The sequence below is a fragment of the Bactrocera oleae genome, chromosome 6 (genome assembly GCF_042242935.1).
Source record: "Bactrocera oleae isolate idBacOlea1 chromosome 6, idBacOlea1, whole genome shotgun sequence".
Lineage (NCBI taxonomy): Eukaryota > Metazoa > Arthropoda > Insecta > Diptera > Tephritidae > Bactrocera > Bactrocera oleae.
In genome coordinates this window covers 46,395,999-46,408,933 of record NC_091540.1, presented here as the reverse complement: position 1 = coordinate 46,408,933, position 12,935 = coordinate 46,395,999, and the positions used below count along the sequence as shown (strand labels likewise).

Genomic DNA, 12,935 nt, shown 5'->3' with positions numbered 1-12,935 from the left:
ATATTTTTTTATTAACAAGAATGTTTATCAGTACTTTGTCTTTGACATCAATTAAACGATCTGTAAAACAATTTTAGAATTATTATCAATCAGCAATGGATCAACGGAAATAAAATAACAATGTCTATGAAGATGAATATTAACATTCGATTTAAATTTTAAATACCGGAAATAGGATGGAGATTGCTCGCTGTGATGTGTCAGCATCAATGTGGGATTAATAAGGGTATTCCGTAAATAGTCGACATAGGGCTCATACCTGTTGCAGCTGGTACACCCAATCCATATAAACCAAAACTTTTCGACCAGCTGATATACACATAGCCAATAAAGTCTGCGTTCACCCGACACTATTTTTTAAATGAAGTAAGAACACAATGTAAATAGGTAATTCAGTTGAAATTTTCTACATGTATTTCTTCTTTATATTTTTAAGCTCAAAATTCAAAAACAAAAATGTATATTCCTATTTTCATTTTTGTGATAACGGGATTTTACTGCAAGGAGAAGTTAACATAGGCACCACTAAGTCTGCGTTCAGCTTTAGTTACAAAAGTATTAAAAATGATAAAGAAAAAATAAATTCAATATTTTGTTGGATAGCCGCGTTGTTTTAAAACCTTGCTCAATCGATTTGGCATTGATCTTACCAACTTATCTGTTTCCTCAGCTGTAATCTGGGACCATTCTTCTTTCATAACACTTCGCAAAGCCTCTTTACTTGTTATTGTATGCTGACGAATTATTTTTTCCAACAGATCCCATAGATGCTCAATAGGATTGAGGTCAGGTGATTGAATGGGCTTTTTAAGTTGTCTAGAAGCATTGTACAATAGCCAAAGTCTAACTATTTCCGCAGTATGCTTCGGGTCGTTATCTTGTTGGAACCAAAACGTCGAAGATAAACCAAGATTCTCTGCACTTTGTTTTAAATTGTTTTTTTAAATGTTCAAATAACCCCATTTATCCATTGTGGATTCAATAAATTCAAGCTGACTTTTTTTGAAACTTTCGCCATCTTTCCACAACTTACTGATAATTTTTCTTTCCGACAGACTAATTTCGTTTGCTTTGGTTTCCATTTTTTTAAATATTATTAAAACGCGTCACGAGCTCTTAAAACGACTAATTATATTAAAACACAATAGAATCTACACAAAAGAACGAGCAAATTCATGAGAAGTAACGGTATTTCCAATTCAAGCTAACTAAACGCAGACTTAATGGTGCCTATGTTTACTTGTTCCTACACTAATATCCCGTTATCACAAAAATTAAAATAGGAATATACATTTTTGTTTTTGAATTTTGAGCTTAAAAATATAAAGAAGAAATACATGCAAACAGGGATCGCATCGCCAGCAGTATATTGGAGTTCATCAATACGCTAGGGCTAGATGAGTCGCTAAAACTTTAGGGAGGGCACAATAGACCATAGGTCGCGGTGCATACCTCAATCACTATCTAATCTAATACATGCAAAAAATTTGAATTGAATTACCTATTTACATTGTGTTTTTACTTCACTTAAAAAAATGTGTCGGGTGAACGCAGACTTTATTGGCTATCGGTATGTAGATGATAACTTAGTAGTTAATACAGAACATAGAGTTAGGAGAATTCCTACCCAAATGACGATTTCAAGCGAGCAAATTGAAGTTATCCTCCTACTCAAGAACGAGTTACAGAACTGGCCAGTCAAATCGACAATTACAAATCGGTTGCCAGTTACAAAGATAATGTTTCTTTCTTCAACTTGTGGTACATCTGCGAGAAATATTCAATCCACTTACAACTATTTTTATTATCAAATGAAAAATTATGTATATATGAATTAATTTCATATTTGTAATTCGATGGTTTTATGCATATAGTATTTAACTTCACCAATGCTTTTGCTAAGCTTTAAAATATTCTATATTCATACATATATTATTACACAAATGTGGATGTTGTTATGATTATAAATATATACACAAATGTATATAGGTACGTACACAAATGGAGCCTTAGTCGACAACTGATTCATATTTTCTATGTATTTTTCTGTTTAAGGCGATTCAAGTAATAAAACATATTTGATTTTAATAAAAATAAAAAAAAAAAAACAATTTACGGCTAATCCCTTTTAGTTTACAAATACTATGTCTATTCTATACTTAAATTTATAAAATGTCAAATTCCAGCTCATTTATGGTCCTTTAAAATTGAATGGAATCGCCATAGTTTGTGGGCTAGTAAATTTATCCAAATCGGAATTAGCAGTTTGTACGGGATCTACCAAGTGACAGATAGGCAAGTTCGACGAGGAGGGACTTGGTTGATTCTGCTGACCCATATAATTTGGTAAAGGTCGATGCATTCGATGAATCGGGGGATTAAAATATGGTTGCACCCCAACTGTCATATGTGGGTTACTTGTTTGGGCTATAGATGGGGACACCGTGTAATTTTGATTAAGTGAATGATGTGGATGTGGATTTTGTAGCATTGTAGGTGGAAATCCTGGCATATATGGTTCTGATGCAGCCGACATTACCTTAGGGACTACTGTTGGTGGTACACCTATAACTGGAATACGGGTGTGTGATGGGATTGGTGTATTTTGCGACATAGGAGGGTGAGTTATTGGTGCTGGTAATAATCCCATTGAAATATTTGTACGTGTACTAACAGCGGCTTTTGGAGAATCTTCCCGCTTTGGTAATAAATGATTTGCTATCGGCCCAGATGAGATTGTATGAATGGTGTTACCCTTAATGCTATTGGGCGATGTACTCGGCAATGTGACATTACTAATTTCTGTGTGATTCACATTTTCAATTGGCGAATAAATTTTAAGATTTATTTTCGGGCTTCCAGTTTGTTGCAGTGTTGAAGTTGAAGAAATTACTTTTGGTGAAAGATTTTCATTTCGATTTGGGCGGGTGAATGTTGCAAGGACATCTTTTTTACTTGTATGCGAATGTGGTGCTACCGCGGTAATTGGTGATTGCATGTAAAGTGGAGATTGTGAATCAGCATGATGAGTAACTATGCCAATACTACTTGATGTTAAACACTTTGGATTAAGAAGTCGTGGAGGTATTGGTCTTTCCATTTGTGATACATACATTGAATGAACAACACCATCGAAGTGAAAGTATAAAAGAGGCGTTGGTGTATGAGTTCGCAAATAAATTGGTTGCTCCAGGCTCGGAGATGGAAAACCATGTGGTGGTGGCGGTGGTTGTTGGTCCTTTTTATTGGAGTTTCCTTTATGCTTTTCCTTACGGACTTTATTTTCAAACAAATTATGACATGAGGGTGTCATCCCATGTTTCTTTTTCAACCTGCGCATCTTCACTCGTATTTTCGCTTCTATCACCTTACGGTCTTCTTCGTCACTATTGTGATTTGGAAAGACTCCATCTTCGAAATTCACTTGTTTTTTCTTCGGTGCACTGTAAGAATAAAAAAAACGGATTTATGTATATACGAATATTTGCAATAAACAGTAGTTTTTTACCTCACAAAGACGCTACGCAATGAATTTGTTTCCCCATCCAATGCCTTCAAAATACTGCGTTTGTTTTTCTCCCCGTTAGGACCGGAGTTCTCTTCTATAACCTCTTCATTGGAACTATCTTTTTTAATTCGGGTTTCGTTGTCGGTTTGTGTATTATTTGCGACGTTACCTGTTTGCAAGTCACTACATGGAACGATTTCAAGTACATTTCCCTTTTGCACTGCTACTGTTGCTTTGGGTAGCTCCTTTAGTAATGGTGACGGTTGATTATATCCAAAAGGTTGTGTACCAAAACGATTATAGTAAAAGTTGGATGTATTTACGTTCACGTGCTGTTGTATTGATGAAAATAGCTCCGATTCATCTGTACCAACAGGTCTAAGGTTTGGGTATGATTGTTGAATAGCATGGGCAGGCGGACCATTAGCTCCAGAATTTGTAATATGAACGTACTGGTTTGTGTAAAAGCTATTTGAGTCGCCTGGTATAGCCATATAAGCTGCTGGCCCATACTGACCATAATGACTGTAATCTTCGTATGCTGGGATGCTATTATTATTTTCATTGTTACCAGAAGACGGTCCATTGAGCACGATATTTATACGGGCATCCAAAGATATTCTATTCGGCGAGTGATTGAAGTAATATGATGTGCTACTATGGTGGGGCTGATTTTGTTTATAAAGCTGATGTTTTGGTGATAACGATCGATGTCTGTTACTATTGTAAGATTTTTCAGACGGTGATGTAGTTCTATTACTCGGTGAACGGGAGATAGAACGGGACCGTCGTTCTGGAGATAAGCTGCCACGACGTGAACCAGTTGGAGATAAATTCGGGTCTGTGGGTGGTGAAGGCGGTTTGAAAGGCAAAGGCGAACGTGAATATCGACCACCACGATGGCGATTAGGAGGAGAACATGGAGATCGAGAATGTGAGCGAGAATCCCTTCTGGGTGAATGCTTTCGGAATCGGTCGTCAATATTTAAAAGCGATCGACGTTTTCTAGGAATTGGGCTGATATCACCGGAACGCCGACTAATTTGCCGGCTAAAACTGGGACTACGACTCCGGCTTCGACGTTCGAAATTACGGTAGCGTGTTGGCTTTGAAAAACCACTACGTCTTTGAGGCGATATGCAGCGTCCACTACTATTTCTAGAGGGACTCACTGACAGCGAACGCACTCGTCCTCGCCGCGAACGAGACCTTGAGTGGAGAGTATGGTGAGATATTATTGGTGATCGACGACGTTTTTGATGATGAGCAGATGTTGACTCCTTAGTTTCCATTATAGGCTTGACTATTGCAACTTCTTTAACGGGCTTTGGTAGTTTTACTGTAGGGTTACTTTTTTCAGGAGGGTCTATTGCTTGTTTTGAATTATCTATATCATTATCCACTTCAAATATAGCAGAAGTTTTAGGCAACTTCACAGGAGATATAGTCAATTTAATTACTTCTCGATTTGTGCTAAATATATTTGAGACTTCGGGTATACCGTCCTTGTTTGGCAATTTTTGCAAAGATTGCACGAACTGTCCCCGCGCGAATGTAGCTGATTGTATTGAGTCCACCGTTGGTTGGCTGTTGGTATCCAAATCGCTGTGACTTTCTTTTTCAATCTTCACTGAATTATTTGCTGAAGAGTCCATAAATTTATTTAAAATAATATTTTTCTCGTGTAAGAAAAGTTTCTCCATTTTCATTAATTCATCACTTATTTCATCAGCTGAATCATAATTAGCGCGCATCATTTGTATTCGTAATAAGTTTGCTTCTAGATTTTCTAATTTTTTTAGGTCCCTGACAACATTTGGCTTCGAATCATCTTTTGTGGCGGTTAGCGACTTCGCTTTTTCTCCATCATCTGATGAGCGACGTTTGGAGACTTTTCCGATTGCTTTTTCAGTATTGCATGCTGCATTTGAATCATTGTTTTTTATAATATCCGTATCATTACTATCCTCAGATGCCGAATCACTTGAGCTCGTAGTACTAGATGATCCCGAGGATGAGACTGAGGAATCAGATGATGAGGAGGAAGAGGACGAATAAGAAGTGGATGATGTCGATAATTGTTCGCTTTCTTTCTCCTTATTACTCTTACTGATTGACACCTTTTCATTTGGCTTCAGATCGCTTTCAATATCAGCATTTTCGACACTTTTCATAAATTGATTATATAATAATTGCATATCGTTTGTTTCCTGACAAACTATATTTGGCCTTTGTATTTTTTTGGAATCGTATCTGAATTTCGGTGAACTGCATAATTGAAGGGGTGGTGAATTTTTTGGAGTTGTACTTTGGATTTTTGAATTGGAATCTGATTCTGCACTATCCATAATACTTGAAGAAGGACTTTCGATGTCGATATTTGTGACATTTTTAGAAGTTCGCTGATTTATATTTGAGAAAACTGAGTTCAAATCCATTTCGTCATCATCATTCTCCCAATTATCCGAATAGTCATCTGTGTCTGGACTGCCGTTGTTAGTACACGTTACAGATTTCGAAAGCACACAAGGAGAATCTTTTAAAGAATTTCCAAGTTTGTCAGATACTATTTTTACAAAGTGTGTGTTTTCAATTGGTTTTTGTTTAAAATTTAATGAATTAAGATTGACAGAAATGCTTTTGTCGTCCAGAGTAGAATCTCTATCACCTCTTGTATTCTTCTCTACATCATCCTTTGCTGCTCCGAAGATATCGAAAGATTTTCCTTTTAATTTAGTTTCGGTAAGGGATCTATGTGCAAATTCCGTCTCGTTAATACGTTTCTTTGAAAGTTTTCCGGGTAGTTTGTCTTCTGATTTTGAACGATTAGGTGATATGCTATCAATCGGCAAGTTTAAGCTCGGGCATTTCTTTGTTGAAGGTTTCTTAGAATGACCAATTCCTATATGCTCACGAGATTTTTTTAATAGTTTTTCCTTAGTTGCTTGTATGACTTCAAGTTTTAGTTCATCATCATCAAGTAGTCTGCCTATTCGATCTTGAATTTCTTGAAGTTTGTTTGTTATCTGAACGTTCGATATTGAGTTCGAAGTACTTTTCCCATCGATAGGCGGTAATTCTTGCTTTGGTGGAGTCAAACTTGCAAACATATCCAAAATTTGAGGTTTCGACGTGTTGATAATTCTACTCGAAGCGTTGGTAGAACTTGGGACTACACTATCCGCAATTGGCTTTTCATTGCTGACGTTTGTTAGTGAATTTTCCGTACTTGCGCTACTAATACTCTCTGAATTATCAATTGTCATTGAAGAAACTTCGTCATTTGCAAGTATCGAATTTTTTAACGGTTGTAATTGTAATGCCTCTCGAATTTTTCTAATTTTCTTTCTTTTACTCGATTTTCGTCTGCTTTTTGGACTTAACTGGGTTTTTTTACTTTCCTCCCGCTCTTTTGACTTCTTGCTCTTTTTCTTTTTCGAAATATTTATATCCGATGTTTTCTCACTATTTTTAAAAGAATGCCTATCATGTATTTTGTATGCATAAGATATAGAAGGTTTGGTTTTGGTCCACCTAAATTTAAAAATTTTAAATTAAGTAGTTTGTTTAATACCTTACTATAGACTTACAGTAACTGTGAATAAAGTATACCGGGTTGAAGTACTGAATGGCAAGACTCCTCCGATGGTGTGTTAAAAACCCCTGAATTATATTGTGAACGGTATCGTGGGAAACGTGTACGGTTGTGTTTGTGGAAATCCTCTCCTCTATGTCGGAAATCAGCACGATAAGTCCTCACAAATGGGTTATATGAGCGATAACTAGAAGTATTATTTATTCCTGTAAATCCACGAGAAAAATTTGACGCTACATTAGTTGTAGGTGTAACAAAATCCAATGGTGGCAACAGTGGCATTGAAACCGCACTACTAAGGGATCGCATACTTTCGAATGACTCTGTAATATGTCGAGTAGAATTTATATGATCTTCATGGATGTTTTTCTTATGTTTGAGATTTTTTATAGAATCCTCTTGATTCCTATCAGGTATATGATCTACGCAGGCTTCAATCTTGATTTCTAAGTTTATATAATATATGGGAAAGTATATTTATTTGATGTAAGTAATTTTTGTATAAATGCATGCCTGTTACCTTCTTTAGTATTTTTTTGTCTCTTTTGCTCCTTTTTCTTATTTTTACCTTGGAGTGATAAGAACTCCGACTTTTGTTCTTTCCTACGTTCTAGTTCTTCCTTCCTTTTAATTGCATCTAGTTCCAGTATAGCACGTACTTTCTCTGCACATTTGTCAGTCTCTTTCTTAGAGGCTGATTTCACGAGGGGTAAATATTGGGGTGTACTACATTTGGTATTTTTTTCCTCAGACAAATTTGGTTTCATTGACTCAGAGCCATGTGGAGGGGTTTTCACTTCACCGGGTTCTAAACTGCTGTCACCCTCCTCCATTAGTATATCGGTCTTCGTACTGTCTTCTTTGCAATTGATTAAAGACATGCCTTAATTCAGTCAGCTTATATACTAAATATAAATACGGCGATATTGACAAATAAAATTTGCTTATCACTATGACTATACACTTTTCAGATGTAATATTGCAAATTGCAAAAGTTTTACAGCGTTCACTCTGTCACCAGTAAAACCGTAGTGAAAAATGTATTTGAAAAATTAAAGTTCTCACATTTTTAAATGTCTTCAAAAGAACGAAACTCCAATTTAAAGATTTGTACATAAGCAAAGATAAAATCGAAGTTTATAGTTGTGAGCCCTACGTATCGAAATATCGATAGCAGCGATAACTTCATAACAAATAACTACATGGATACACTAAAAACTTACCTGACAACTATTGCCAAATGTTTAAATAACAGCTGTCAATGTGAAGCCAAGAGTGATGAATTCAAAAATAATATCCATTTTTATTTGTATGTTAAAAATATTTTGGTCTACGACATATTGTTTAAATTTTAATTGTCCGACCATCTCTTCTATTTTGTATATCTCGAATGAACTATGTATTTCTTAATGTGTATATATCGTTAACTAAATTGACGCACTATTGTTACTACCTAAATTATTCTCCAAAACATTACTTAGGAATATTTTTTAAGGACATATGTTTTAAAACCAAGGTTACTGAAGTTAAGTATCATTGTTTTATTTTTAAACTTTTAAATCTGGTGTGCTAAGCTACTAAATGTGTACTATTATTTCCAATCTTCTCTAAATGCAGCCCTACAAAATTGATTCTTGGCTTCCGCAAAACACAGTACACAAATGTTTCTCTTTTTTCGTCATACTTAATATATGTATAACTTATATTTTTAGTGGCGACGAGATTTATGCATTGAACATTTAATTACAATAAATAATTCAGAGTTGGTTCTATAGAATTAACTTTTAATTAAATTAAATATGAAATTAAATCGAACCAAAATACTATATATAAGTGGATTTTAATAATCACAATAGGCAGAAGGGCCAAGAAGATTATAATATACACATTCTAATCTATTTTAACATTAGAATAGATTTTTCGTACAAATACACTTGTGCCCAAATACCCAACTGTACCACATATAATTCCTAAAGCACCGCTGAACAATGCCATATATCCAAAGTAGAAAGCAGTTTGAAAAAGACCATACATTCTGAAAATAAATGGAAATGGAATTTTTTTTAAATTAATTGGTATTTCTTATTTTGGTCCGAAGTATAGTTTAGAAGTATTGCAGTAATTGCCTTTAATAATGCTTCAGGAATCGAAAGACGAAACTATGGTACCTATTTATTTACTCATATTCGTTAGCATAAACAAAATGTAACATAAAATTTTCCTAATTTGCAAACACAGGTACATATGCTCATGAATATGCAAATATGCAAATACGACTAATCATAATAATAATACTCACTTTGTTTTAAAGAAGAAATAGTAGAATGAATAAGCGTAAACGTAAATTGAAGTTGATGCCGCTGACATAAAACTTGTCCACTGCCACCGATAGTCCTCTGCGTTTAAAAGGAAATAAGTGCATACAATTGTTACGCATACCGTTACAATCATTAATATGGTGAAAACTAATAACATGAAACCATACACGTAGTAAATTTTATAGGCCCAAAATGATGTAAAAATAAAGTACCTAGAAAAGAGATTGTCGAATTATTTGCAATTAGCAATTATTAAATTTTCAACATGACAACTTTTGATCATATTAAATTACATTTCTATAAAAATTGATCCAAATGGTAATACTCCACCAAGTAGAATTATAATAGCTGGTTCCATAAACCACTTTTTTTCTGGTATGGGACGAGGCACTGCGTTCACTCGACAAGGATGATCTGGCTGTCCATCTAAATTACGTCCTACCACTGTTCCTGCTAATGTAAGGGGCAAAACAACGAAAATGCATATACACGTGACGGCAATCATTGTTCCAAAAGGTATAGCACGTGATGCATGATAACCAATAGCAATAAAATTGATGAAGAAAGCTGTGCCGCAAACAAAAACTGGAACCATAAATGCAGATACCAGCATTTGACGTATCCACATTCGGCCTCCTAAACGAGCATATAACGATCCACCAAAATATCCATTGACAGGTGACGTTGCTGCGTACACAAATATGGCAGTAGAAAGCATTGATCCACGCCTTAAGAAAAATAGAGTGAAAAGCAAAGAGCAGGAATTTTATTTTTTAATATTGTATAAACTATTCAAAAATATTTTTATATTATAAACAATTTGTATTTCATTCTAATTTCTAATTTTCCACATTCCACTTTCGTTGAAAAAGAGGTTTACAATTATTTAGTTTCTAATTACCACAAGCAAAATTAAATTTTTTTTTAATATTCAACTTACTCAGTGTACAATTCACCTACAATCGCAAACAATATGACGCCAAGCACTACAGAAATTAATTGACAACCAGCACCTATTATAGCAGAAAATACTAATGCGTGCGGTGGAGTTCTGAACACATCACCATGTACTTGCTTCCAGCCATATTCATCTCCTAAGTCGCGTTCCTATTAGCGTTAAGAAAGATTTAACTCAATGTTTACAATAATTATATTAATCTAAACCAACCATATCATCTATTTCTTCATCTTTACTGTAACGAGCGTAGTCTTTGCGCAACGTTCGCATGAGGATCATTGAAACCAATCCAACCAAAAATATAACCATCATAAAACTATTAAAAATACTGAACCAGTGAATCTGTTAAAGTGAAGTTTTATATTGCTTAATAAACAAATATTTAAGCATAAATAATAAACAAATGAAATACTACTCACTCTATGTTGGAAAAATTTAGGATCCAAATATTTATCAAAGCGGTTCTTGAATACAACAGAACTCTGTTTCCAGTTAACTTCATACGAAAATTTAATCTTTGCTCCTGGTGTCAGTAATTCTTTTTTCTCGTTGTGTAAAGTTATGTCAACAATTTGTTGACCATTGTAGCCAATTTCAAATCTTTTATGTGTGAAAATATAGTACTTTTCTTCCTGATCGTCCTTTTTACCAACCTCACCCCAAATAGGTAAACCATCTATATACATTTGATACCAGTATTGGTTTTTAACAGCATATGTAAAGGCTTTAACTTTATCAATAGTTAAATCAATCATGCATATTACGGTTGGTGATACGTCCACTGTATAATTTTCAATTAATTTTTGTAATTATAATGAAATCCATAACACGTACCTTTAAAATCAATTTCGTAGCCACTGAATTCCAATTCAACTCCTTGTAGCGCTTCGCTAAGCGTCTCATGATAGTGGGAAATGCTTTGTTTTGCACCACTGCAGAAAGGCAAGGAGAAGTACGCATATGTTTCTTGCCGGTTGTGGTATGGACCAACTGTATTCATCCATAATACGACTTCTTCACGATCATTGTACTGAATTAAAGTATTGAAATTAAATTAATAAAACATTTATTTTTTTACCTACCTTATGATTGTGCTCATCCGCCACTACGCACCAACTGCTTAATAATAACATCAAACAAAATGGGAACGCACTTATTAGCCACATCTCAGTTTATTAACTATAAAAAAAAAATAATATTTCTCTATAGAATTACACTTGTCTTATTCTCATAACACTGTTTTCAAACTCCAATATCGAATTCCTTATGAGCACATATACAATTGTTTCGTTCAATAAACGTTTTAGATCTTTAGGACATTAATGCAGCTGGAATGACGAGTTGTTTACTTTAAATTTTTAATGTAATCTTGTTCATTTAAATGGGGTAATACAAATTTAGGTCTGTCGGGAATCCAAAGACAATACACGTATTGAAAATTCTACGCAAACACGATAACTCGATATTTCTCATACATAATCGCCCGGCCAGAGATTCAGATAAATCTTGTTATCGAACAGAGTTGTTAACTTTCATTATTTAAACTTCTCAAAGTATTAGTATAGAGAGTATAGACATTTGGCTCTAGATCATCAGGATCAAAGCCAAGGGTGACTTGATACGACACTCTCTTATTTTCCCTTATTTTTTTTTCTCATTTTCTTTTCCTGAATTCAAAAAAGAGGTGATGCCAGAAATAAACCCGCTAAAAGTATCTGACAAAAGCATGGCGAAACGAAATTTCAAGGAACGAAACAAATACTTTTGAATAACGTGCAACTAAAGTTTGTTCGCTATTTTTTGTTATAAATTCGAAATAGTTGCAGTTAATCATAAAATCATGATATGTTATTATGATTTGCATTGTTTCTTTGATATAATTTATTTTATTTATATATTATATTATTATTTTATATGATTTTTAAAAGTTTTATAATATGAACACACGTATTTACGGCTACCGTGGACGTTAAAATAATATCGAAATTAAAAATGCCCAAAAGTTATTTTTAAAATAATCTATCGTTTTTCTCTCGACAGTGGCATGATTGACAAATGTTATAAAAAATATGGGTTTGACCGCTCTCTCTCTCTAATCAAAGAGTTTCGTATCATGTCATTGTTTTCCACGTTAGAGCTACGTTCCCATTGAGTCACGGCTAGTGAAACTCCAATACATTGACGTAATTAGCGCGGAAAATAACACAGTACAACTCATAAGCCCAATGTGCAAGAAAGGGATGAACGATCACACGTACACAAGAGTTTCGGTTAGATTTGTCAATTCGGCATTAAGAAACTTAAACAAAAATCGCTGGTATCGATGATGAGTTATTAACCGGTGGCTTAACCCATAGGTGGCTTGCAGAGTTAAGCTTTACACAGATAAATATTATACTTATGCAGTCCATGTGAAAGAGAGTTGGGCACAATAGCTTCCAATATATTCAATGCCATGACGCCATTTAAGCATGAAAGAATGGGCACATTATTGTAAAATTGTTAAATAAACGTTATGTATAAGTTTATAGTAAATATGTAAGCTTGCTGAAATTA

At 34.4% G+C, this 12,935-nt stretch overlaps 2 protein-coding genes and 1 long non-coding RNA gene across 3 annotated transcripts; 1 reads left to right on the top strand and 2 right to left on the bottom strand.

Annotated features, from left to right (window-relative positions):
• Window positions 1–19: 19 nt before the first annotated feature.
• On the top strand, window positions 20–2,073 carry LOC138857730 (uncharacterized). Its single transcript, XR_011396914.1, has 2 exons — window positions 20–366; window positions 437–2,073. It is a non-coding gene; the product is annotated as an uncharacterized lncRNA (long non-coding RNA).
• On the bottom strand, window positions 1,541–8,260 carry l(3)psg2 (lethal (3) persistent salivary gland 2). The gene is made up of 4 exons (XM_070111383.1): window positions 7,624–8,260; window positions 7,099–7,549; window positions 3,509–7,042; window positions 1,541–3,443 (listed from the first exon to the last, which is right to left on the bottom strand). The coding sequence occupies exons 1-4, from the start codon at window positions 7,982–7,984 to the stop codon at window positions 2,192–2,194; spliced, it is 5,598 nt and encodes a 1,865-aa protein (XP_069967484.1). The 5' UTR covers window positions 7,985–8,260; the 3' UTR covers window positions 1,541–2,191.
• Window positions 8,261–8,624: 364 nt separating this feature from the next.
• Window positions 8,625–11,837, bottom strand: TM9SF3 (transmembrane 9 superfamily protein member 3). The gene is made up of 8 exons (XM_070111384.1): window positions 11,462–11,837; window positions 11,214–11,409; window positions 10,799–11,160; window positions 10,590–10,721; window positions 10,362–10,528; window positions 9,715–10,149; window positions 9,403–9,633; window positions 8,625–9,138 (listed from the first exon to the last, which is right to left on the bottom strand). Exons 1-8 carry the CDS (start codon window positions 11,543–11,545, stop codon window positions 8,994–8,996), a joined length of 1,752 nt encoding a protein of 583 aa, XP_069967485.1. The 5' UTR covers window positions 11,546–11,837; the 3' UTR covers window positions 8,625–8,993.
• Between the last annotated feature and the right edge of the window lie 1,098 nt (window positions 11,838–12,935).

Excerpts from the sequence above, each read along its gene's own strand:
- TM9SF3 (XM_070111384.1), bottom strand. The coding sequence starts at position 11,545 with ATGTGGCTAATAAGTGCGTTCCCATTTTGTTTGATGTTATTATTAAGC. Across the intron at positions 11,161-11,213 it reads CTACGAAATTGATTTTAAAG|TGGACGTATCACCAACCGTA; the intron begins GTACGTGTTATG and ends AAAATTATACAG. Across the intron at positions 10,150-10,361 it reads GTAGGTGAATTGTACACTGA|GCGTGGATCAATGCTTTCTA; the intron begins GTAAGTTGAATA and ends ATTTTTCTTAAG.